Source organism: Bubalus bubalis, chromosome 8 (genome assembly GCF_019923935.1).
Source record: "Bubalus bubalis isolate 160015118507 breed Murrah chromosome 8, NDDB_SH_1, whole genome shotgun sequence".
Classification (NCBI taxonomy): domain Eukaryota; kingdom Metazoa; phylum Chordata; class Mammalia; order Artiodactyla; family Bovidae; genus Bubalus; species Bubalus bubalis.
Window position 1 is genome coordinate 87,783,899 of NC_059164.1, and position 25,800 is coordinate 87,809,698.

General features: G+C 39.0%; 1 protein-coding gene across 1 annotated transcript; it reads left to right on the plus strand.

The window, feature by feature from the left end:
* The first annotated feature begins 7,007 nt into the window (after positions 1-7,007).
* LOC102390497 (hyaluronidase-4) lies at positions 7,008-22,795 on the plus strand. The gene is made up of 3 exons (XM_006072804.4): positions 7,008-7,928; positions 13,774-13,863; positions 22,379-22,795. Exons 1-3 carry the CDS (start codon positions 7,008-7,010, stop codon positions 22,793-22,795), a joined length of 1,428 nt encoding a protein of 475 aa, XP_006072866.3.
* The last annotated feature ends 3,005 nt before the right edge of the window (positions 22,796-25,800 follow it).

A 25,800-nucleotide genomic window follows, 5' to 3' on the forward strand; every position in this document is an offset into this window, starting at 1 on the left:
AGGAACTCCCCAGGTTGGTAGATGCCAATATGCTACTGGAGAAGAGTGGAAAACTTCAGAAAGAATGAAGAGAAGCAGCCAAAGCAAAAACAGTGCCTACTTATGGATGTGACTGGTGATGGAAGTAAAATCCGATGCTGTAAAGAACGATATTGTATAGGAACCAGGTATGTTAGGTCCATGAATCAAGGTAAATAAAAAGTGGTCAAACAGGAGATGGCATGAGTGAATATTGACATTTTAGGAGTCAGTGAACTAAAATGGACTGCAATGGGCAAATTTAACTCAGATGACCATTATATCTACTACTGTGGGCAAGAATCCCTTAGAAGAAATGGAGTAGTCCTCATAGTCAAAAAAAGAGTCCAAAATGTAATACTTGGATGCAGTCTCAAAAATGACAGAATGATCTCTGTTTGATTCCAAGGCAAACCATTCAATATCACAGTAATCCAAGTCTATACCCCACCAGTAATGCTGAAGAAGCTGAAGTTGAATGGTTCTATGAAGACCAACAAGAGCTTCTAGAACTAACACCCAAAAAAGATGTCCTTTTTATCATAGGGGACTGGAATGCAAAAGTAGGAAGTCCAGAAACACCTGGAGTAACAGGCAAATTTGGCCTTGGAGTACAAAATGAAGCAACTCAAAAGTTAACAGAGTTTTGCCAAGAGAACGCAAAGAGGGTCATAGCAAACACCCTCTTCCAACAACACAAGAGAAGACTCTACACATGGACATCATCAAATGGTCAATACCAAAATCAGATTGATTAAATTCTTTGCAGCCAAAGATGAAGAAGCTCTATACAGTCAGCAAAAACAAGACCAGGAGCTGACTATGGCTCAGTACATGAACTACTTATGGCCAAATTCAGACTTAAATTGAAGAAAGTAGGGAAAACCACTAGACCATTCAGGTATGACCTAAATCAAATCCCTTACGATTATACAGTGGAAGTGACAAACAGGTTCAAGGAATTAGATCTGATAGAGTGCCTGAAGAACTGTGGACCAAGATTTATGACATTGTACAGGAAGCAGTGATCAAGACCGTCACCAAGAAAAAGAAATGCAAAAAAAGCAAAATGGTTGTCTGAGGAGGCCTTACAAATAGAAGAGAAGAGAAAGGCAAAAGAGAAAAGGAAAGATATAAGTATCTGAATGCAGAGTTCCAAAGAACAGAAAGGAGAGATAAGAAAGCCTTCCTCAATGATCAATGCAAAGAAATAGAGGAAAACAATAGAATGGGAAAGACTAGAGATCTCTTCAAGAAAACTGGAGATACCAAGAAAACATTTCATGCAAAGATAGGCACAACAAAGGACAGAAATGGTATGGACCTAACAGAAACAGAAGATATTAAGAAGAGGTGGCAAGAATATACAGAAAAACTATACATAGTTCTGGAAAAGGCAATGGCAACCCACTCCAGTACTCTCACCTGGAAAATCCCATGGACAAAGGAGCCTGGTAGGCTGCAGTCCATGGGAGTGCTAAGAGTCAGACATGACTGAGCAACTTCACTTTCACTTTTCCTTTCATGCATTGGAGAAGGAAATGGCAACCCACTACAGTGTTCTTGCCTGGAGAATCCCAGGGACGTGGGAGCCTAGTGGACTGCCGTCTATGGGGTCGCACAGGGTCGGACAAGACTGAAGCAACTTAGCACACATAGTTCAGTTGGTAAAGAATCTGCCTGCAGTGCTGAGACCCTAGTTCAATTCTTGGGTTGGGAAGATCCCCTGGAGGAGGAAATGGCAACCCACTCCAGTATTCTTGCCTGGAGAATCCCATGGACAGAGGAGCCTGGCAGGCTACAATCCATTGGGTCCACAGGAGTCGGACAAGACTTAGCGACTAAACCAACCAACACAATACAAAACAGATCTTCAGGTCAGTTCAGTCACTCAGTCGTGTCCAACTCTTTGCGATCCCATGAACCGCAGCACACCAGGCCTCCCTGTCCATCACCAACTAACAGAGTTTACTCAAATTCATGTCCATTGAGTTGGTGATGCCATCCAAAAAGATCTTGATGACCCAGATAACCATAATAGTGTGATCACTGGACTAGAGCTAGACAACCTGGAATGTTAAGTCAAGTGGGCCTTAGGAAGCATCACTATGAACAAAGTTGGTGGAAGTGATGGAATTCAGGTTGAGCTATTTCAAATCCTAAAAGATGATGCTGTGAAAGTGCTGCAGTCAATATGCCAGCAAATATGGAAAACTCAGCAGTGGCCACAGGACTGGAAAAGGTCAGTTTTGATTCCAATCCCAAAGAAAGGCAATGCCAAAGAATACGCAAACTACTGTACAATTGCACTCATCTCACACGCTAGTAAGTAAGTAAGGTCGCTTAGTCGTGCCCAACTCTTTGCGACCCCATGGACTATAGACTATAGCCCACCAGGCTCCTCTGTCCATGGGATTCTACAGGCAAGAAAACTGGAGTGGGTTGCCATTTCCTTCTCCAGGGGAACTTCCTGACCCAGGGATCGAACCCAGGTCTCCTGCATTGCAGGCAGACGTTTTAACCTCTGAGCCACCAGGGAAGACCCACACAGTAGTAAAGGAACGCTCAAATTCTCCAAGCCAGACTTCAGCAATACGTGAACCATGAACTTCCAGATGTTCAAGCTGGATATAGAAAAGCCAAAGATTTATTAGGTCCCATTTGTTTATTTTTGCTTTTATTTCCAATATTCTGGGAGGTGGGTCATAGAGGATCCTGCTGTGATGTATGTCAGAGAGTGTTTTGCCTATGTTCTCCTCTAGGAGTTTTATAGTTTCTGGTCTTACGTTTAGATCTTTAATCCATTTTGAGTTTATTTTTGTGTATGGTGTTAGAAAGTGTTCTAGTTTCATTCTTTTACAAGTGGTTGACCAGATTTCCCAGCACCACTTGTTAAAGACTTTGTCTTTAATCCATTGTATATTCTTGCCTCCTTTGTCAAAGATAAGGTTGCCAGTCCAGGTTCGATGCACAATACTGGATGCTTGGGGCTGGTGCACTGGGACGACCCAGAGGGATGGAATGGGGAGGGAGGAGGGAGGAAGGTTCAGGATGGGGAACACATGTATACCTGTGGTGGATTCATTTTGATATTTGGCAAAACTAATACAATTATGTAAAGTTTAAAAATAAAATAAAATTAAATTAAAAAAAAAAAGAAAGAAAAGCCAAAGAAACCAGAGATCAAATTGCCAACATTTGCTGGATCATTGAAAAAGCAAGAGAGTTCCAGAAAAACACCTATTTCTGCTTATTGACTATGCCAAAGTCTTTGACTGTATTGGATCACAATAAACTGGAAAATTCTGAAAGAGAAGGGAATACCAGACCACCTGACCTGCCTCTTGAGAAACCTGTATGCAGGTCAGGAAGCAACAGTTAGAACTGGACATGGAACAATAGACTGGCTTCAAATAGGAAAAGGAGTTCGTCAAGGCTGTATATTGTCCCCCTGCGTATTTAACTTATATGCAGAGTTCACTTCAGTTCAGTTCAGTCGCTCAGTCGTGTCCAACTCTTTGTGACCCATGAACTGCAGCATGCCAGGCCTCCCTGTCCATCACCAGCTCCCGGAGTTCACTCAGACTCATGTCCATCGAGTCAGTGATGCCATCCAGCCATCTCATCCTCTGTCGTCCCCTTCTCCTCCTGCCCCCAATCCCTCCCAGCATTAGAGTCTTTTCCAATGAGGCAACTCTTTGCATGAGGTGACCAAAGTACTGGAGTTTCAGTTTTAGCATCAGTCCTTCCAATGAACACCCAGGAATGATCTCCTCTAGGATGGACTGGTTGGATCTCCTTGCAGTCCAAGGGACTCTCAAGAGTCCTCTCCAACACCACAGTTCAAAAGCATCAATTCTTTGGCACTCAGCTTTCTTCACAGTCCAACTCTCACATCCATACATGACTACTGGAAAAACCATAGCCTTGACTAGATGGACCTTTTTTGGCAAAGTAATCTGTCTGCTTTTGAATATGCTATCTAGGTTGGTCATAACTTTCCTTCCAAGGAGTAAGGATCTTTTAATTTCATGGCTGCAGTCACCGTTTGCAGTGATTTTGGAGCCCCCAAAAATAAAGTCTGACACTGTTTCCACTGTTCCCCATCTATTTTCCATGAAGTGATGGGACCAGATGCCATGATCTAAAAGTTTTATGAATGTTGAGCTTTAAGCCAATTTTTTCACTCTTCTCTTTCACTTTCATCAAGAGGCTTTTTAGTTCCTCTTCACTTTCTGCCATAAGGGTGGTATATCTGCATATCTGAGGTTATTGATATTTCTCCCGGCAATCTTGATTCCAGCTTATGCCTCTTCCAGCCAAGTGTTTTTCATGATGTACTCTGCATAGAAGTTAAATAAGCAGGGTGACAATATACAGCCTTGACATACTCCTTTTCCTATTTGGAACCAGTTTGTTGTTCCATGTCCAGCTCTAACTGTTGCTTCCTGACCTGCAGATAGGTTTCTCAAGAGGCAGGTCAGGTACATCCTGAGAAATGCTGGGCTGGAAGAAGCACAAGCTGGAATCAAGTTTTTCAGGAGAAATATCAATAACCTCAGATATACAGATGACATCACCCTTATGGCAGAAAGTGAAGAAGAACAAAGAGCCTCTTGATGAAAGTGAAAGAGGAGAGTGGAAAAGTTGGCTTAAAGCTCAACATTCAGAAAACGAAGATCATGGCATCTGGTCTCATCACTTCATGGCAAGTAGATGGGAAAACAGTGGAAACAGTGGCTGTCTATTTTTCTGGGCTCCAAAATCACTGAAGATGGTGACTGCAGCCATGAAATTAAAAGATGCTTACTCCTTGGAAGGAAAGTTATGACCAACCTAGACAGCATATTTAAAAAAGCAGAGACATTACTCTGCCAACAAAAGTCCGTCTAGTCAAGGCTATGGTTTTTCCAGTGGTCATGTATGGATGTGAGAGCTGGACTGTAAAGAAAGCTGAGCACAAAGAATTGATGCTTTTGAACTGTGGTATTGGAGAAGACTCTTGAGAGTCCCTTGGACTGCAAGGAGATCCAACCAGTCCATCCTAGAGGAGATCAGTTCTGGGTGTTCATTGGTAGGGCTGATGTTGAAGCTGAAACTCCAATACTTTGGCTACCTGATGTGAAGAGCTGACTCATTTGAAAAGGTCCTGTTACTGGGAAAGATTGAGGGTAGGAGGATATGGGGACAATAGAAAATGAGTTGGTTGGATGGCATCACCGACTCAATGGACATGTGTTTGGGTGAACTCTGGAAGTTGGTGTTGGACAGTGAGGACTGGCGTGCTACAGTTCATGGGGTCGCAGAGTTGGACATGCCTTAGGGACTGGACTGAACTGAATTGAACTGAACAATTCATAGTGCTTAATTCTGTTACTGTAGAAGTAGTGTTACAAAATGTATGCTGGTGAAGAAGATAATGCTAAACTAATAAGTTTTCCATAGAATAGTGACACAGAGACAGGGTATAACTTTTATATAAATAGAATGCATGATTAAAATACTTTAGAAAAGAAAATTTATAATTGCATTTTATTAAAGCACATTATTTTAGATTTATAGCTGCTTTTCTTTAATAAATTTAATGTAATATGACACTTAACTAAATATATATGCCCATTTATACCATACATGCTGTCATGAGAAGAGGGAGATAAAGAGTAATATTTATGGATAGTGGGTCCTCTTTCATTTTCCCTGAATGACAAAGATAAGAAAAAAATTGGCTTTTCTTTTTTTGAGGGGAGGAGTCACCTTAAGATCCATGGCTAGAGAAGAGTGAAGAGAATAGAGTGTCTCTGGTGACTGAGGGACTCATCTGATGCCATGATACAAATTCCTCATGATGTTAATTTTAAAAATAATAACTACTTTATTTAAAAGAGTAAGTTATCATTCATAGCTATGAATAAATCTTCTATGTACAGAGAGACAATGACTTACTCAAGTTTGTTTATAAACTTGGGATGCTGTGTTGCAAAAGTTAAAATATGACTTTGGTCAGTACCTCTTCCTGCATTTAATATATTAGATAATATATTAGACAAATTCAGCAAGAACTAAAAAAAAAAAAAAAAGAAGATTTGACTCAAAAAGACACTGAGTTTAATTACATCATAGACAAGTTTGTGATTCATTTATTAAAAAAAAAATCTTCATGATAAAATCATTTTGATACATAACTTAACCACACTGCTTTCATGGTGAGATCTCATTGGCTGGAATGCATAACTGTTAAACCATCCTTGTCTGGGAAGATTCTTTGGCAGTTTTTGGCTCAACTGTCTGTTTAGAAGGGATTTAGCCAAGTTTCACTTGGGAATTGATTGGTGAAAGTACAGACCAACTTCTTCATGGGAAAACCAGGGAATTAAACCATCAGTTGGTTTCTAAATTTATGTACCAAGAGAAGATAGCAACAAAATCCATAATCAACAGCAGGTAAATGCCATTTCTACCTGTTTCTACTTTAGCCTGTATGAATTCCAAATATAACTACCATCTTTTAAAAACAAACAAACCAAGAAATGAAGAAGCCCACTTTTGAGTCTAGTGAATTCGAAATAGCAAGCAAGGTATTATTTACTGTTTGTACCATTAGCTATTTCTTTTGGTTCCATTTAATTTTTGTTAAAAATACCAAATGGTTATGTAGTCAGAATTATAGGAAATTAAAGCTAGAACAACTAGCAGAAAGAGTTTTCATGACTGAGGAGTTGTGTGAAAATTTTTACTTTGGTTTCTATTCACTGGATTTTTTTTTTTTAAAAAGCACCTCATTTTTCTTCCCTGTTAAAAGTAGAAATTATGCCTAGATATCAATAAATCTCATAAATCTTGTAAAAAGTCAGTCTACAACTCAAAGAGTAGCTTAAACACTACCATGAGTTTACTTGATTTAAGGAACATTTGACTCCATCATGTTTAATTTTTCTTCCTCTTCTTATTTTTAAGGAGATTGCCTAACGTGATGGTGAAAACTATGAACCATGTGTAACCCCTGGGTGGCATGGTTAGGAGTGCTGCTGTTCTTGACGGTGTTCACTCATTCAGCCCTCAAGCCAGCAATGCCTCCAGTGATCACGAAAAGACCTTTCAACATTTTCTGGGCTGCCCCAACAATGCAGTGCCAGCATTTCTTCAATGTGGATCTGAATCTTCAGTTATTTAATATTATATCAAATCCTTTGGAGACTCAGAGTGGATCGACAATTGCCATAATTTATCCAAATGAATTAGGGTATTATCCTTATTTCTCTCCAGAGGGAAAATCCTTTAATGGAGGGTTACCACAGAATATGAGCCTTCCTATACACCTGAGGAAGACCGCTGATGACATTGCAAAAGTTTTTCCGTGGTGGAGGTCAGAAGGTCTTGTTATCATTGACTGGGAAAGCTGGAAGCCACAATGGGACAGAAATTGGGGCAATAGAGTAATATATAAAAACCACTCTTTAGACTTTACTAGAAACCACCATCCTGATTGGTCAGAAATGCAAGTGAGAACAGTTGCCCAAAAGGAATTTGAAACTGCTGGAAAGAGTATTATGAATGCTACTCTCACACTGGCTTTAGAAATGAGACCAAAATGTTTATGGGGCTTTTATCTCTATCCAGACTGCTACAATTATGATTATAGGATAAATCCACAGACCTACACAGGTAAATGCCCGAGTGACGAAATTTTCCGCAATGACCAGCTTCAGTGGCTATGGGAAAAAAGCAGAGCACTTTATACTTCAGTGTATTTGGATAAAATATTGAAGTCAAGTTTAAATGCTTTGAAATTTGTTCATTATCGAGTTAGAGAAGCTATGAGAATTGCTGAAATGGCTAAAGATGACTATGTTTTACCAGTTTTTATTTTTTCCAGACCATTTTATTTGAATAGTATTGAAGCTTTGTCACAGGTAAGAAAAAAAAAATACAGTCACACATTAAAAAATGGAAATTTAGTAGAATATGAAATTTAGGGAATAATGTTTTAGGATGCTTATATCCCCTTAATAATAGAATGCTATTCTATTACTAAAACCATGTAGTCCTTCAAATGTCAAGCCAATTCTGAAACAATGTCATTGACAATTAGATGTTTGCTTAAGAGTTTGTAAGTGATGATTCTTACCAGCTTAGCATTTACAAGGGTTTCCTGCAGAACTAGGAAGAAAATTCATATTAAAGAAACTCTTAACATGAAACAGTAGCAGCAATTTTCCAAATCAAAACTGTACAAAGGAGAGCTTGGGTAAATTATTTACCAATGATGTTTTCAATATATTGCATTTTTATGTTTTAATTGATTATGTTACTTAAAAAATAATATAGATTGTTGATTTTATCTTCAAAAATCTAAAATGTAATCTAGTGATGAGTGTCAAGGCAATGAAAGTGGTTTATACAAAAGTATTCTCAGACTTACACAGGGTTCAGTTCAGTTCAGTCACTCAGTCGTGTCCGACTCTTTGCGACCCCATGAATCACAGCACGCCAGGCCTCCCTGTCCATCACCAACTCCCGGATCTCACTCAAACTCATGTCCGTCGAGTTGGTGATGCCATCCAGCCATCTCAGTCTCTGTCGTCCCCTTCTCCTCCTGCCCCCAATCCCTCCCAGCATCAGGGTCCTTTCCAATGAGTCAACTCTTCGCATGAAGTGGCCAAAGTACTGGAGTTTCAGCTTTAGTATCATTCCTTCCAATGAACACCCAGGACTGATCTCCTTTAGAATGTACTGGTTAGATCTCCTTGCAGTCCAAGGGACTCTCAAGAGTCTTCTCCAACACCACAGTTCAAAAGCATCAATTCTTTGGCACTCAGCTTTCTTCACAGTCCAACTCTCACAGCCATACATGACCACTGGAAAAACCATAGCCTTGACTAGACAGACCTTTGTTGGCAAAGTAATGTCTCTGCTTTTGAATATGCTATCTATGTTGGTCATAACTTTCCTTCCAAGGAGTAAGGATCTTTTAATTTCATGGCTGCAATCACCCATGAAAAAGCCACTGCATGGCTGCAGTGATTTTGGAGCCTCCCAAAATAAAGTCAGCCACTGTCTCCACTGTTTCCCCGTCTATTTCCCATGAAGTGATGGGACCAGATGCCATGATCTTAGTTTTCTGAATGTTAAGCTTTAAGCCAACTTTTTCACTCTCCTCTTTCACTTTCAACAAGAGGCTTTTTAGTTCCTCTTCACTTTCTGCCATAAGAGTGGTGTCATCTGCATACACAAGGTAGGAAGCACAAAGATGTAGGAATGAACTGGTTTGGAAGATAATGGGTTTGTAGACTCTTGGAAGTATTCAAGCTTTATCTAGATAGTCACTTATATAGGATATTCCTGTAGGGATTCAATTATTGGGTGGGTGGTCAGGTGAGAAAACGCTTAAATCTCCATCAATAGCTGTGAGCTCACAATTCAGTTTTTCTAGTACACAACACAGAAGCAGTACTGAAATCACTTAGATTTGTGATAAGAACATTTAAATGAAATATCAGTTCTTCCTCAAATATTTCAGAATAAAATCTATTGACCCAAATACTGTTTAGTAAGCTTTACATTGCTATTCTTGTAGGATTACTCAGTATTATTCAAAATGGAATATTAATTCAGTGTTTAGGAGGAAAAGAAATATAGCACCATGATAAAAAGTTGGAGGATGTCAGATATGCCTAATCTGCCTCACCCTCAAACACGGATCTTTTCTTACCAGCTTTAGGACTTTCTTTTTCATGGGGTTCTTCCTATTCTAGAAGGAAAACTGCCACTTGGGAACCCAATTAGTCCCTGAGAAGTTCTTGACTATGTTAAGTCTACTCTGCCTCTGGATAACTTCTTATCACTATTAGTTCTAATCTTAACTTCTGGTGCAATACAGAATAAATCAAATCTCTATTTCAAAAGTCAGTTCTCCAAGTATTGGATGATGTCAGTCAGATCTACCAAAATCTTCTCAATAAATTATTCCTCAAGTAACAGATTTCTCAAATCATGTCACTTTCTCAAATCCATTGGGGAATTATATTTATTCCTTCAAAAAATACATATTGAGTGTCTACAGTATGTCACAATATATTATGAATAATAAGTAGAAAATAATAATCCATGCAGTCAGATATTTTGTCTTGATAGAAAATGATAGAATGAGATAAGCCACATTTTAATGAAATTCTTATTTGTAACATCCCCATTTTGGGGTAATATTTGATTTTCAAAGTCAATTATGGGCGAAGTATCACCTCTGAGCTCTATTTCAGAAAACCAAAATTATAGTGTTATCTGAGTAATAGTATGCTGAAGTGTTTTAATACTATGCAATTGCCTTTCCCTTTTCACATGAATCTTTCCCTTTTCACATGAACAAACAGCATGAATCTCATTTATTGTTTAAATAGCATTATTATGTTATAACATCTTTTATTCCCTGGAGAAGGAAATGGCAACCCACCCCAGTATTCTTGCCTGAAAAATCCCGTGGACAGAGGAGCCCGGTGGCCTACAGTCCAATGGGTCACAAAGAATTGGACATGACTGAGTGACTAAGCACAACATCATTTATTATGTTCTTCATATTGTAATTATGAAATCACTTAAAGCTAACTCTGCTGGATATTTTCTTTCCAGTGTCTCAATTTGAATGAGAGACTTGATTTTCATTTAATGAATGATTTTTTTTTTCTTGTTTCATTATGTAGACAAATTGTGAAACACAGTGCTAGGTTACTGGAGACTTCATATAATGCAGAGGAGCTTTGCTGAAGCATGGCCATTTTCTCATTCTGGCTTTTGAATATTTTACCTTTATACTGGATCTCTGATTCTCCATACCTTGCAGGGAAGGAAAGAATGCAGACTGTCCATCTATCATTCCTTCTCTCTTTCATCTCTTTCTATTTCCTGCTTCTTTGCTCTTGGTCTATAATCATGAACATGACCTCCTCTGTTTCTTATCCTGGTGAATTATAATCTGCTTAGTCATCCCACTTGAGAGTCACTTGGATGCCTCCCTTCTCTTTCTATTATCCAGTAGGTAACTAAATCTTATCCATCTTAATTTCCAAAGAACTGTTCAATCTGTCCTCTCTGCTTTACAAGGACTGACCTTGCCTTTGTTGAAGCTCTCATTATTTCTCACTGAACAGTTTTCATCATCTCTAATTGGGGTCCCTGACTGTCATCTTGACTTCCTTCTTCAATATGTTTTTATGACAGCTGAAAATATATCTTAGTTGCAAATGTGTGGCCTTCCAGTGTCAAAACTTTCTTGTAGCTAAGCCCTAACACTTTAAAATTGTGTAATAAAATATACACAAAAGACACTTATATTTGGATGTTACTTATCTATTGCGTTGGCCAGAAAGTTCATTTGTGTTTTTCTATACAATACTTCTGGTAGCACTTAGTTGTCTTTAACTTCATTCAAAACAGTTTTGTTAGATTGTATTGTGACAGCTGTCATATCAGAGTATAAACAAACTGAAAACAAAAACAGACTCATAGATACAGATAAGAAACTGATCGTGTCCCATGGAAGGAGGTAGAGGGTTGGAAATTATAAAATAAATAAGACCTAGAGATATAATGTCAGAGAAGGCAATGGCAACCCACTCCAGTACTCTTGCCTGGAAAATCCCATGGACAAAGAAGCCTGGTAGGCTGCTGTCCAGGGGGTCGCGAAGAGTCGGACACGACTGAGCGACTTCACTTTCACTTTTCACTTTCATGCATCGGAGAAGGAAATGGCAACCCACTCCAGTGTTCTTGCTTGGAGAATCTCAGGGACAGTGGAGCCTGGTGGCTGCCATCAATGGGGTCGCACAGAGTCAGACACGACTGAAGCGACTTAGCAGCAGCAGCAGAGATATAATGTATAGCATAGGGAAAACAGTCAATAATACTGTAGTAACTATATATGATGACAGGTGGTGACTAAGCTTATGGTGATCATTTTGTAATACATAAAAAAATCAAAGCACTATGCCAAATACCTGAAACTAGCACAATATTTGTAAATCATTTATACTTCATTAAAAATATAAAAAATTAAAAGTTAAAAATGTCTTATCCAAATGAGTGAATTTTTGTGTAGCCATTTTAATACTGAAGATGGAAGCAAAACATTTTCTGCATATTATGCTTATTATTTCAAGAAAGGTAAAAACAATAGAAATGCATAAAAAGATTTGTGCAGTGTATGGAGAAGGTGCTGTGTCTGATCAAACGTGTCGAAAGTGGTTTGGAAAATTCATGCTGGAGATTTCTCACTGGACAATGCTCCAAGGTGAAGTAAACAAGTTGAAGTTTATAGTGATCATATCAAACCATTAATTGAGAACAATCAACATTATACCACTTGGGAGAGAGCCAATATACTCAAAATATCCAAATCTTGAAAATCATTTGCACTAACTTGGTTATGTTCATTGTTTTGATATCTGGGTGCCACGTAAGTTAAGCAGAAAAAACCCTTCTTAACCAAATTTCCACATGCGATTCTCTACTTAAACATAATGAAAATGTTCCATTTCTAGAACAAATTGTTATGGGCAATGAAAAGTGGATATTGTACAATAATGTGGAATAGAAGAGATCATGGGGCAAGTGAAATAAACCACCACCAACCACACCAAAGGCCTATCTGCATCCAAAGAAGGTGATGTTGTTTATATGGTGGGATTAGAAAGGGTGGCTTTTATTATGAGCTCCTTCTGGAAACCAAACAATTCCAACAGCTACTGTTTCAATTAGACCACTGAAAGCAGCACTCAAACATAAAATGCATTATCGTCCATTAGGATAGCTTGAGACTGTATCTTTCTTTGATGACCAGGCAAAACTGTTATAGCTTGGCTGGGAAGTTCTGATTCATCTGCCACATTCATCAGACACTACACATTTGGATGTCCATTTATTTCAGTCTTTACAAAATTCTCTTAATGGAAAAAAAATTCAACTCCCTGGAAAGGAGTTGTTTGCTCAAAAAGATAAAAAGTTTTGGGAAAATGAAATTACAAAGTTGCCTGAAAAATAGCAGAAGGCAGTGGAGCAAAACAGTGAATATTTTGTTCAGTAAAATTCTTCATGAAAATGAAAAATGTGTCTTTTATTTTTACTTGAACTCCAAAGAACTTTTTGGCTAACCTAATACAAGGATTCAGATACATTTACTTCTCCCCAGATCCCCAGTGCTTTTTACCTACCATAAGAGTTACTGACACTTCTCAAGGAATCGCACTTTTTCCTACATATGACTCTGCCTTTTCTTTTTTTCCTACTGGATAAAAACTCTCCTCTCTTAAGTCTATTTTATCAATTTATACTCCTTTCCAAAGACCACTCTGAAATTTCACCTCTTGAAGGAAATCTTCCAATACACTTCCATGCAACATTAACCACTTTCTCTAATCTATGTATGTCTTGTGGGTGCTAATATAGAATTTAATTTGTTACCCTGCAATTATATATGTCTATCATAATCATCACACTAAAACACACTCTCAAGAACAAGAAATGGAATCTATTTCATTTTTATATTCTTAGTGTCTAGAATACTGCTTGGAACATCATACATATTTATCAGGTAAGTATCCCAGGCAGAATTACCTTTTCCTATTCTGCTCTATAGTCCTTTGTTTTAGAAACAAAGATAATGTTATCAGTATGTTCTTTACCACAGTTGATAGACTGAGACATTATTGAATTGTCAGTGATTAAATATGATTGGCAGAATCTACTTGCGACCCTTCTCTTTTTTAGGAGGACTTAGTGCATACAATTGGTGAGAGTGCAGCATTGGGGGCATCAGGAGTAATATTGTGGGGAGGATATGACTATTCTGATTCAAAGGTAAGCAGTGGTTTCCCTACGAGCATCTTGGAGATATTATAGATATTGTTTTTTTGTTTGTTTTTGTTTTTTAATATAAATTTATTTATTTTAAATGGAAGCTAATTACTTTACAATATTGTATTGGTTTTGCCATACATTGACATGAATCCACCACGGATGTACATGTGTTCCCCATCTTGATCCCCCCCTTCCCTCTCCCTCTCCATACCATCCCTCTGGGTCATCCCAGTGCACCAGCCCTGAGCATCCTGTATCATGCATCGAACCTGGACTGGCGATTCATTTCACATATGATAATATACATGTTTCAAAGCCATTCTCCCAAATAATCCCACCCTCGCCCTCTCCCACAGAGTCCAAAAGACTGTTCTATACATCTGTGTCTCTTTTGCTGTCTCACATACAGGGTTATCGTTACCATTTTTCTAAATTCCATATATATGCTTTAATATACTGTATGGTGTTTTTCTTTCTGGCTTACTTCACTCTGTATAATAGGCTCCAGTTTCATCCACCTCATTAGAACTGATTCAAATGTATTCTTTTTAATGGCTGAGTAATACTCCATTGTGTATATGTATCACAACCTTCTTATCCATTCGTCTGCTGATGGACATCTAGGTTGCTTCCATGTCCTGGCTATTCCAAACAGTGCTGTGATGAACATTGGGGTACACGTGTCTCTTTCCCTTCTGGTTTCCTTGGTATGTATGCCCAGAAGTGGGATTGCTGGGTCATATGGCAGTTCTATTTCCAGTGTTTAAAGGAATCTCCACACTGTTCTCCATAGTGGCTGGACTAGTTTGCATTCCCACCAACATTGTAAGAGGGTTCCCTTTTCTCCACACCCTCTCCAGCATTTATTGCTTGTAGACTTTTGGATAGCAGCCATTCTGACTGGCGTGAAATGGTACCTAATTGTGGTTTTGATTTGCATTTCTCTGATAATGAGTGATGTCGAGCATCTTTTCATGTGTTTGTTAGCCATCTGTATGTCTTCTTTGGAGAAATGTCTGTTTAGGTCCTTGGCCCATTTTTTGATTGGGTCTTTTATTTTTCTGGAATTGAGCTGCAGGAGTTGCTTGTATATTTTTGAGATTAATTCTTTGTCAGTTGTTTCATTTGCTATTATTTTCTCTCATTCTGAAGGCTGTCTTTTCACCTTGCTTATAGTTTCCTTTGTTGTGCAGAAGCTTTTAATTTTAATTAGGTCCCATTTGTTTACTTTTGCTTTTATTTCCAATATTCTGGGAGGTGGGTCATAGAGGATCCTGCGGTGATTTATGTCAGAGAGTGTTTTGCTTATGTTCTCCTCCAGGAGTTTTATAGTTTTTGGTCTTAAATTTAGATCTTTAATCCATTTTGAGTTTATTTTTGTGTATGGTGTTAGAAAGAGTTCTAGTTTCATTCTTTTACAAGTGGTTGACCAGTTTTCCCAGCACCACTTGGTAAAGAGTTTGTCTTTTCTCCATTGTATATTCTTGCCTGCTTTGTCAAAGATAAGGTGTCCATAGGTGTGTGGATTTATCTCTGGGCTTTCTATTTTGTTCCATTGATCTATATTTCTGTCTTTGTGCCAGTACCATACTGTCTTGACAACTGTAGCTTTGTAGTAGAGCCTGAAGTCAGGCAGGTTGATTTCTTCTCCCTGGAGTGCAATGAAGTGTCCAGTAATGAGTTGTGAGATGTCAGTGTGTTTGGAGTGACTTTGGGCAGCTGTATATTGAAGCTCAGGGCTATGTTCCTGTGTTGCTGGAGAATTTGCGTGGTATGTCTTGCTCGGGAACTTGTTGGCCCTTGGGTGGTGCTTGGTTTCAGTGTAGGTATGGAGACATTGGATGAGCTCCTATCGATTAATGTTCCCTGAAGTCAGGAGTTCTCTGGTGTGCTCAGAATTTGGACTTAAGCCTCCTGCCTCTGCTTTTCAGTCTTATTCTTACAGTAGCCTCAAGACTTCTCCATCTATAGAGCACCGATGATAAAACATCTAGGTTAAAGATGAAGTTTGTCCACAGTGAGGGACACCCAGAGAGGTTCACAGAGTTACATGGAGAAGAGAAGAGGGGGGAGGGAGATAGAAATGACCAGGAGAAGAAGAGGGGGAATCAAAAGAGGAGAGAGCAAGCTAGCCAGTAATCACTTCCTTATGTGCTCTCCACAGTCTGGACCGCTCAGAGATGTTCACATAGTTATACAGAGAAGAGAAGAGGGAGGAAGAAGACAGAGGTGGTCAGAAGGATAAAGGGGGGAATCAAAAGGAGAGAGACAGATCCAGCCAGTAATAAGTTCCCTAAGTGTTCTCCACAGTCCGGAACACACAAAGAGATTCACAGAGTTGGGTAAAGAAGAGAAGGAGAAGGGAGGAGATAGAGCTGACCTGGTGGAGAAAAAGGAGAGTCCAAAGGGGGAGAGAGCAGTCAAGCCAGTAATCTCACTCCCAAGTAAAAATGGGTACTGAAGATTGGGTTCTTAAAGGTACAAAATTGATAACAAATGCCAAAAATCAAAGATTAAAAATCTAGTATAGAGATTGGATTCTCAAAAATACAATATTAAAGAAAAAAAACAAAGTCACAAAAATGATTTTATATATATATATATATATATGAAGTTTGCTTTAAAAATAGGTTCTTTTTTTTACAAAGTAATAGTAGGTTATAAAAATGAAAATTAAAGGAGTAAGAGATGACTTAAAAATAAAAAAAGTTAAAGAATGAAAGTAGCAAAAATATATCTAGGACTTTCTCTGGTGTTGTTGTGAACTGTGTGGGGTCAGTTCATTTTCAGATAGTTCCTTGATCCAGCTTATACTTCTCAAGATCTATAGGCCCCTTCCTATGTAGTCAGTGCTTAACTACAGGGTTTTAATCTATTGCACCTGTCACTTGAAGGTGGTTCCCTCTCTTTTAGCTTCTGTTTGCTGGTCTCTTCAGTGTCTTATTTCTGCCCTGACACAAGGGGGCGGTGGTGAACACTTATTTAGGCTCACTTGTTCAGTCATGCTGTAGGGAGGGAGGGACGCTGCAAACAAATAACACTGGCATGTGCTTGCAGTGTCTCGGCCACATTGGGTTTGTCCCCGCTCACAGTGTGTGTGCTTTCCCTGTCTACACTTCTTAGGCTCTAGGCTGCTCTGCTGGGAATTGTCTGAGGCCGGCCCTGGGTTGTATGCACTTCCTAGGTCTAAGCCACTCAGGTTTAGGTACTTGGGTACTTCTCAAAGGCGCAGACGTGGTTGGGCCTGCATTTTGTGCCCTTCCCAGGTCTGAGCAGCTCAGGTGACCAGGTGTTTGGCGAGTGTGGTCATGGTGACTTATTGCCTCTCCTGTCCCTGCCGCTCGATTTTCTGGATGTACAACCGGTGCACCTTCTCAGGTGGATGTCAACCATCCAGAATCCCAAGAAGTCTTGGTTAGCAACGAAGCCTGCTTGCAGTTTGGTAAATGATGCCTCTCTGGGGCCACAATTGCCCCCTTCCAGCTCTGGCAGCCCTCGCCTGCCTGTCTCCAGCGGGGGATGGGCCAGTCTGCAGCCGGAGAGCTCTAGTCAGTCCTTTGTTCTGTGAGCAGGCCTGGTGGTGTCTTAGGTTAGGGCTTTTTGCAGGGTAGCTATCCCACAGTCTGGTTTGCTGTCTTAAGTTAGTTCCCTCAGATTGCCCTCGGGGCGTTCAGGCCCAGTCCTTACTCTAAGCAATGCAGCCCATGCCTCCCTGCCCAGCCCCCGTTTGCTAGTGGCGGATGCGGGCATCTGCGCTGCTTTTCCTCTGGGGGAGTTACCGTTGGGCACATAATCTGTGGGTTTTAATTATTTATTTATTTTTCCTCCCAGTTATGTTGCCCTCTGAGGTTCCAAGGCTCACCACAGACTTGCCAGTGAGTATTTCCTGGTGTTTGGAAACTTATCTCTTTTTAAAGACTCGTTTCCCGTGACGGATCTCTTTCCCTACCTGTTTTGTCTCTCTTTTTATCTTTTATATTTTTTCCTACCTCCTTTCAAAGACAATAGCCTGCTTTTCTGGCTGTCTGATGTCTTCTGCCGGCATTCAGAAGTTGTTTTGTGGAATTTACTCAGCGTTCAAATGTTCTTTTGATGAATTTATGGGGGAGAAAGAGGTCTCCCTCTCTTATTCCTCCACCATCTTCTGGTTTTTGTTTTAATTTTTCACGTCAGAGACAAATGGTTGCTAATTATCTGCTCAGTTGACTTTAACAAAACTCAGAGAGCACAGGGACTCACATTGAGCAATTTGTCTGTACCAGCTACAGTGTTGTAAAAAGAGCACAGATTTTCCAATCAGACAATCCTAAATAAGAATACAAATTTTACTTTCTAGGGGTGTAATCTTGGGAAAATTAATTAACCTCTCTGAGTATCCATGTATTCATCTAAAAAAAAAGTACTGAAAGAAAACCTACTTTGTAAGAATTTTGGTAGATGGTGACTCAGTGGCAATGGAGTATTACTCAGCCATTAAAAAGAATACATTTGAATCAGTTCTAATGAGGTGGATGAAACTGGAGCCTATTATACAGAGTGAAGTAAGCCAGAAAGAAAAACACTGATACAGTATTCTAACGCATATATATGGAATTTAGAAAGATGGGAACAATAACCCTGTGTATGAGACAGCAAAAGAGACACTAATGTATAGAACAGTCTTATGGACTCTGTGAGAGAGGGAGAGGGTGGGAAGATTTGGGAGAATGGCATTGAAACATGTAAAATATCATGTATGAAACGAGTTGCCAGTCCAGGTTCGATGCATGATACTGGATGCTTGGGGCTGGTGCACTGGGACGACCTAGAGGGATGGAATGGGGAGGGAGGAGGGAGGAGAGTTCAGGATGGGGAACACATGTATACCTGTGGCAGATTCATTTTGATATTTGGCAAAACTAATACAATTATGTAAAGTTTAAAAATTAAATAAAAAAAAAAAAAAAAAAAGAATCCACCTGCCAATATAGGAGATGTGGATTCGATCCCTGGGTCGGGAAGACCTCCTGAAGAAGGAAATGGCAACCCATTCCACTATTCTTGCCTGGAAAAATCCCATGGACAGAGGAGCCTGGTGGGGCTACATCCATGGGAGTTGCAAAAGAGTCCAACACAACTTAACAATTAAACAACAGCAAGAATGATATAATATGTATGCAAAAAAAAAAAAGAGAGAGAGAGAGAAAGAGAATACCAAATTTTAAAAACAAATATTTTTCAACCACACAAAGGATGGATTCTCCAAAATTGATTCTTTATTTTCTGATTATCTATGATAGAAATGCTCATGGGAGGAAAAAAAAAATATATATATATATACACATATATATATGTATATATAAACGTTTATTAACATTCTATTCTTGATAGCAATTCTCACATGGAGTAACTCTATTATTTTCCACAACTGACTTTGAACATGTTCAGTTGGTGGCCTGTTGTACTACCTAAGTGAAAATTCAGAAGCCACAGTTTTCCTCATTTTTAGGTATTAAAGAATTGGCTTCCCAGGTGGCTCAGTGGGTAAAGAATCTGCCTGCAATGCAGGAGATGCAGGAGATATGGGTTTGATACCTGAGTGGGAAAAATCCCACTCCAGTATTCTTGCCTGCAGAATCCCATAGACAGAGGAGCCTGGTGGGCTACAGTCCATGGGGTCGTAAAAAGTTAGAACACGACTGAAGTGACTGAGCACGCACTTATGCACAGGTATTAACAAATAGTTCACTTTTCAAGTATTAAAACATTCTGTCTCGAAAAATATAAAAACAGTCAGCTCTTTCTCATTTTGCATTCTACACATCAGCATGCTGGTATTGGTAAGAGGAGGAGGCCTAAGACTGAACGACTTGGATTCCAATGTTCACTTTTTGTCTCCTACTAGCCAATGGCCTTGAACAAATCTCTACAATTTCTTTATCTGTTAAATGGTGAGAATAATAGTATCTATCTCATAGGGCTGTTATAAGAATTACATGATTAATACATGTAAAGCACTTAAACACTACCTGGCACATGCCAAGTGCCATGTAAATGGTGGTTGTTATTATCCAGGTTAAAACTTCTTGCTTCTCCTCCCCACACCCCAAGCTTGGGCCTCAGTTATGGGAAGAGGAGTACCATTCATTTCTTTGCTCATTTGCTTCAAGGATGAGTGCAGGAGACTGGGATAAAGAGGAGGCAAAGTAGGCAAAGTAATTTTTATTTATATGCTGGCTTTTAAAATTACTGTGGTCTCTTGAAGACCATCCCACATGGCTGCCATGTAGGGTCTGGCTCTTTCTTGCATGAGGTTAGAGATGCTTCCAACCCCCACACAGCTTGCACCTTCCAGGTTTTGCTCCTGAGGCATTGGAGAGAGGGAGCTTACATATGTTGAGATAGGCTGGGAAGAGGATCAGGGGATCACACTGGAATGGGTTAAGGTTGTTGAAGTGTTCATGAGACATCCAGGTAGAGATGTGCAATAGGTAGGTGGGTGTACAGTTGATTAGAGATAAATTCTGGGAAATACACATCTGGGAGTTCTATTTAAGGCAATGAGAAGGGGTAAGTTTAACCAGAGAGAGTATAGCTGGAAAAGAGAAAAATTAAGCCTAGGGCACTCCAGGGTTAAGAGGTAGGGAAGATGAGCTAGTAAATGAGATTAAGAAGGAGCATTCAGTGAGAAAGGAAAAATCCAGGAGAGTGTGATATACCAGAAGATAAGTGAAGAAGGAATTTCAAGGAAGAGGGCTGGGACAAAACAGGGAAACCCAAGTTGAACCTGATTGGGTTTAACTGTTCTCTGTGCTCTCTTTCATTCGTCTCTCCCCCAAGTCTTCTTTCTTCCTCTTCCCTCCCTCTTTCTTACTTCTCCCTTTCTTGTTTTGTTCAGTGGTTTCCCTGTTCTATTTTTCCCATCTGTCCTACAAACTTCCTCAGATGCCCCAGATAAGGAGCCATGCCTTGACTAAAAATAGCATTTATTCCTAAACATAATGTGAGGCTGACCTAGACTGAATGTGCCTGGAACAAAAATATTACACACGGATTTTCAGAACTTGTTATTGCCCAAAGTGACACCTTGTTCAACTGCCTGCCATTAGTAGTTTATTCTGCCTTATGACTTTCCATCTGAACCCCTGAATCCTTTCCACATGGATTCACAGTTTTGGGGCCTCTTCTCAAAGAGAAACTGTCCTACTGTTTTAAATTAATTGGAATTTAATTATGCATTCATGTTATGTATGCATGCCTGCTCAGTCATGTCCGACCCTTTGGACTATAGCCTGCCAGACTCCTCTGTCCATAGAATTTTCCAGGCAAAAATATTGGAGTGGGTTGCCATTTCCTCCTTCAAGGATATTCCCAACCCAGGGATCAAATCTGAGTTTCCTGCATCTCCTGCATTGCAGGCAGATTCTTTACAGCTGAGCCATCAGGGAAGCCCTTCCATTAGAGTTAGTATTGATCAAAATAATTGAAGTGCTGATAGAAAACACACTTTTGTTAATGAATCTACTAGGATTTTCCCATGGTACTTCCTTTATGGATTAAGGCAAGCATTGATGAAGATTCTAGCCAGATTCTTCTGGGCTAGCTGATGGTGTCATTTCAATTTGGCCAGCACATCCTAGCTGCACAGTGTGATCATCAGTAGGTAGAACTGTGCACTAGCCTTAAAACTCAAGGTTGTGGACAATCAATGGTGCCTAGTGGCAGATTTATAGGAAGACAATCTAATTTTCCATATGCTATACAAATGACTCAGGAATTTGGTAATAAATAATAATCTTTTATAGAATCCCTCCTACAACCCAGCCAATGGATACATAAAGTACGATGTATTTTTACTATGAGACTGAACCACAGCTACATTTTTTTTTTTTTTAAAGAGCTACATATATGAATGTGGGGAAAGGATCTTGAAAATGTTTGCAAAGGAAGTTGTAGAAAATAAACTATTCCAAATGATATAAATTTGTATAAGAATTTAAAAACACAAAATAATATTATACACATTGTTCATAATTACATTTACATGTAATAAAGTTATAAAAACATGGATGTAAGTAGTACCCCTCCCCACTTCAGGAGAACTGTTACCTCTGAAGAGATAAGGAGAAGAATGGGATAACTTGGTAGTCTGAGAAAAATCTCACCTGATGTTAACATATATGAAGTATCAGCACCAAAACTGTTTCACAAATTCAAAAAAATCACCCCACATTAAAGATTTTCTTTTTAAAGTGTCAGTACAAATATCTCTTATAGGATACTCTTGTGGAAAAATGTGGAATCCTCCTCCCCAGAAAATGGTATGAAATTGGTTCATTAGAGTATTCTTAACCAAAGGCATGGATCATCACTAAAGGAATTTTATAAGGGCTTAGTCTTTCATTTAAATGCTAAATCCACTGAAACTCTTTCTCCTCAGGCTTACCAAATACAAAAGTCAATATTAATAAATACTCCCTGGACAATTGAATCATGTTTTGAAAGTGATCTAAATAGATCTCTGTTTTTCCCACAGGAGACCTGCTTGTCTGTGCAAAAATTTATTCAAGGGCCATTGGGCCATTATGCTGTTAATGTGACAACTGCAGCCAAACTCTGCAGTCGAAGTCTATGTAACAATAACGGAAGATGTATTCGGAAAACATCTGAATCCTCCTCCTATCTGCATATGCCAGGAAGTAGCAGTAAGAAATATGGCCTACGCAAGAGCTTGAGAGTCATCATTTCCCCAGCCAATAAACTGAAGACAATAAAGGACATGAAGGATGGGTTTGTGTGTCACTGCTATCATGGCTGGCATGGAGAGTCTTGCCAGCAACTTTCTTCAGATGTCCTGAGAGGGAAGAATAAGGCCTGTATTGCTAACTTTAAATTATCAGTTTTTCTCAGCATGACCTTATCTGTGATTCTCTTCATTTTTCTACCCCCATGACAATGTCATTTTTTCCTTGAAATTCTGAAAAGCAGAAGATGCTGGTTTTTTTTTTTTTTCTTTAACTTCAATATACTTCTAAAATATTTGTTATCTTAAAAGTAAAAAAAAAAAAAAAAAAAAAAAGGAGGGGTTGGGTTGGTGGGTATCTTTGGCTCTATAGAGCCATTAGATAGAGCAATTCTTTCTTGGATGCTTATCTCACATGAGGCTCTAAGGATAAGGATGTGAATGTACCAAAGTCTCTGTCCTTGGGGAACTTAAATTCTTGTGAGGAGATGAACAATAATAAACAAATTCATTTGTATCAAATGGTGCTAAGTGCTGTGGAGAATAACAAAGCTTGGTAAAGGGACAAGAGAGAGCAGTGGAGATTGTTTACAGGGTGGTCAGGTATGGCTCCCTAATGAGAGGACCTGAAGGTAGGAGGACCAGATCACAAGACGTCTGAGAAGAGCATCCTCCGATGAAGGAAGAGCAAATGCAAGAGTTGTTATGTGAGAGCAGGTTTAGGCCAGTGTGGCTGATGCAGGAGGAAGAGTGAGTCAGGTCATTAACTATTTGAACTAAGAGGTTGAATGAAGGTAATTAAAATAATAATAATAATTTAAGAGGAATTTCTGAAGGAAAGTGATCAAGAAAGATGTCCCTTCATTTTTATTTTTTAAAAAATAAATATACACTTAAATTGGATAGCAACAAGAGCATCTATTATGATTAGATGGTGCTACAATGTTTCTGAGACTCCGATTGTTAATAGCAGATAAATTTGTAATAAGGTCATATGAGATATGGAATGCACATGTGAGCTAAGGAAGGCAACCATTGGGTTATAGCTGTTTCTGCTCCAGAGACTGGGAATTCCTATACAATACAAATGACCCCAGGATACCGAGTCGTGGGACCAGAGGGAATCTATACTGAATACTGTAGAATTCATTTCTAGCCAAAGTATCACTAGGGCTCTTGAAAATTCATTTGGCAGTCATCAATATCAGAAAGTAAGCCCTATTATACTCCCATAAGATGGAATTTATATAGGAGATTCTTTGCTGTGATGCTTGTTCTTCATTGAAGTACAGTGTATCCAAGCAATTAATTTCCTTTTAGTTCTTAATGAATGGCAAGTCTTTTGTAAAATTCATTTGGGCACTTGATCTGACCTAGTTACAATCCAGATAATTTTATTTTATAAAGACTCAAAAGACATTCAGTTCAGTTCAGTTGCTCAGTCGTGTCCGACTCTCTTTGACCCCATGAACTGCAGCACGCCAGGCCTCCCTGTCCATCACCAACTCCCGGAGTCCACCCAAACCCATCAAATGCTGTTTCCCTTCATAGTTTAGGGAAGGTATTTTCCTGCCTGATATCTTCCAATTATTACACTTTTATATGTACTTTATCCAGGTGTATAGAATGCTGATGGGCTTCCCCAGTGGCTCAGAGTAAAGAATCTGCCTGCAGTGCAGGAGCCGTAGGAGACACAGGTTTGATTCCTGGGTCAGGAAGATCCCCTGGAGGGGAAAATGGCAACGCTCTTCAGTATTCTTGCTTGGAGAATCCCCATGAACAGAGGAGCCTGGTGGGCTATAGTCTATGGGATCACAAAGAGTTGTATGATTGAACTGACTGAGCCCACGTAGAATGTTGATAGTAGACCACAGTCAGATTCAGACTCCCATTTCATTTGTTTGTCTATTTATTTATGCATTTTCAGGAAAAGTAAAAAGTTAAAGAGGCAGTGAAATAGAGTAAGCTAAATTGGGGGCTATTTGTAAGTTTCTCAATTTTGTTGGTATCCTGCTGTACCAAGGGTACAATTACAGTAATTAGATTCTCCTGCTCAAGCTAGAAATGATTTTACCACTGTTAAAGTTAATACTAGACCATGATAAGTGAAAAGGAATAGCTCCTTCTATCCTTACAGTGATGATAGGATTTTTAACAATTATTTTTTTGAGTTTTGATATTCAATGAATTACAGTAAGGCAGGCAAGGGCAAATATTATCATCATTTTGAAGATAAGGAGAGAATGAGAGGTATAGCCAGTTTTACCCACTAATTAGTGAATACATAAAGGATGGTATACACATCACTGTTCTCCACTGTTTTGTTTTCTTTCTTTCTTTTTTTTTTGAAAGAAACACAAACAGGATAATATAATTATGCAGGTTTTTCTAAGTTGTTTTTCTGAACTGGGATATTGGGTCTGTTTGTTGCTCAGTCATATCTGACTCTTTGTGACCATATGGATGGACTTTAGCCCACCAGGCTCCTCTGTCCATGGGATTCTCCAGGCAAGAATATGGAGTGGGTTGCCATTTCCTCTTCCAGGGGATCATCTCGACCCTGGGATCAAACTCATGTCTCTTGCATTGACAGGCAGATTCCTCACCACTAAACAACCATGGAAGCCCCCACCCTGAAATTCCTATGATTGTCTGTTTGATGTGGCAATTATATTTTTAAGCACATTTTCACTAGCTTCAACTGTTGTGGGATTCATATCATAAATCAGAGGAAAAAAGGATTAGGGTCAGGGTTAAGGTTAGCCTCTTCATATCTTGGTTAAGAGAATGTGAAGCTTAAGAGATACATAATTTTTTATTGATATTTACATATAATGAGATAGGTAGTGTTTTCTTTTCTTTTTTTTTTTTTTTTGTAGTGTTTTCTAAATTTTAGGCAGCATAGTATTTGTCTGGAAGAAATACTTTGAGGAGCTACCTAAGGTAGAGGGCAAGATTGCAAAGGCATAAACTCCTATGTGTAAGATTAGAATCATTTATATTCTTTCTGAAATCTAAAATGACTGCTCTCCACTATTTAATAGTCAATGTGTAAGAAGAATTAAGGCAGACAAGAAGAAAAGAGCTGACATATGGAAAATACATAGAAATAAAAAGGAAACTCCAAATCCTATTACCCACAAATAATCATTTAACTTTTTCTAAATAAAAAATATTAAATTTGGGGAATTCCTTGGCAACCCAATGGTAAGGAC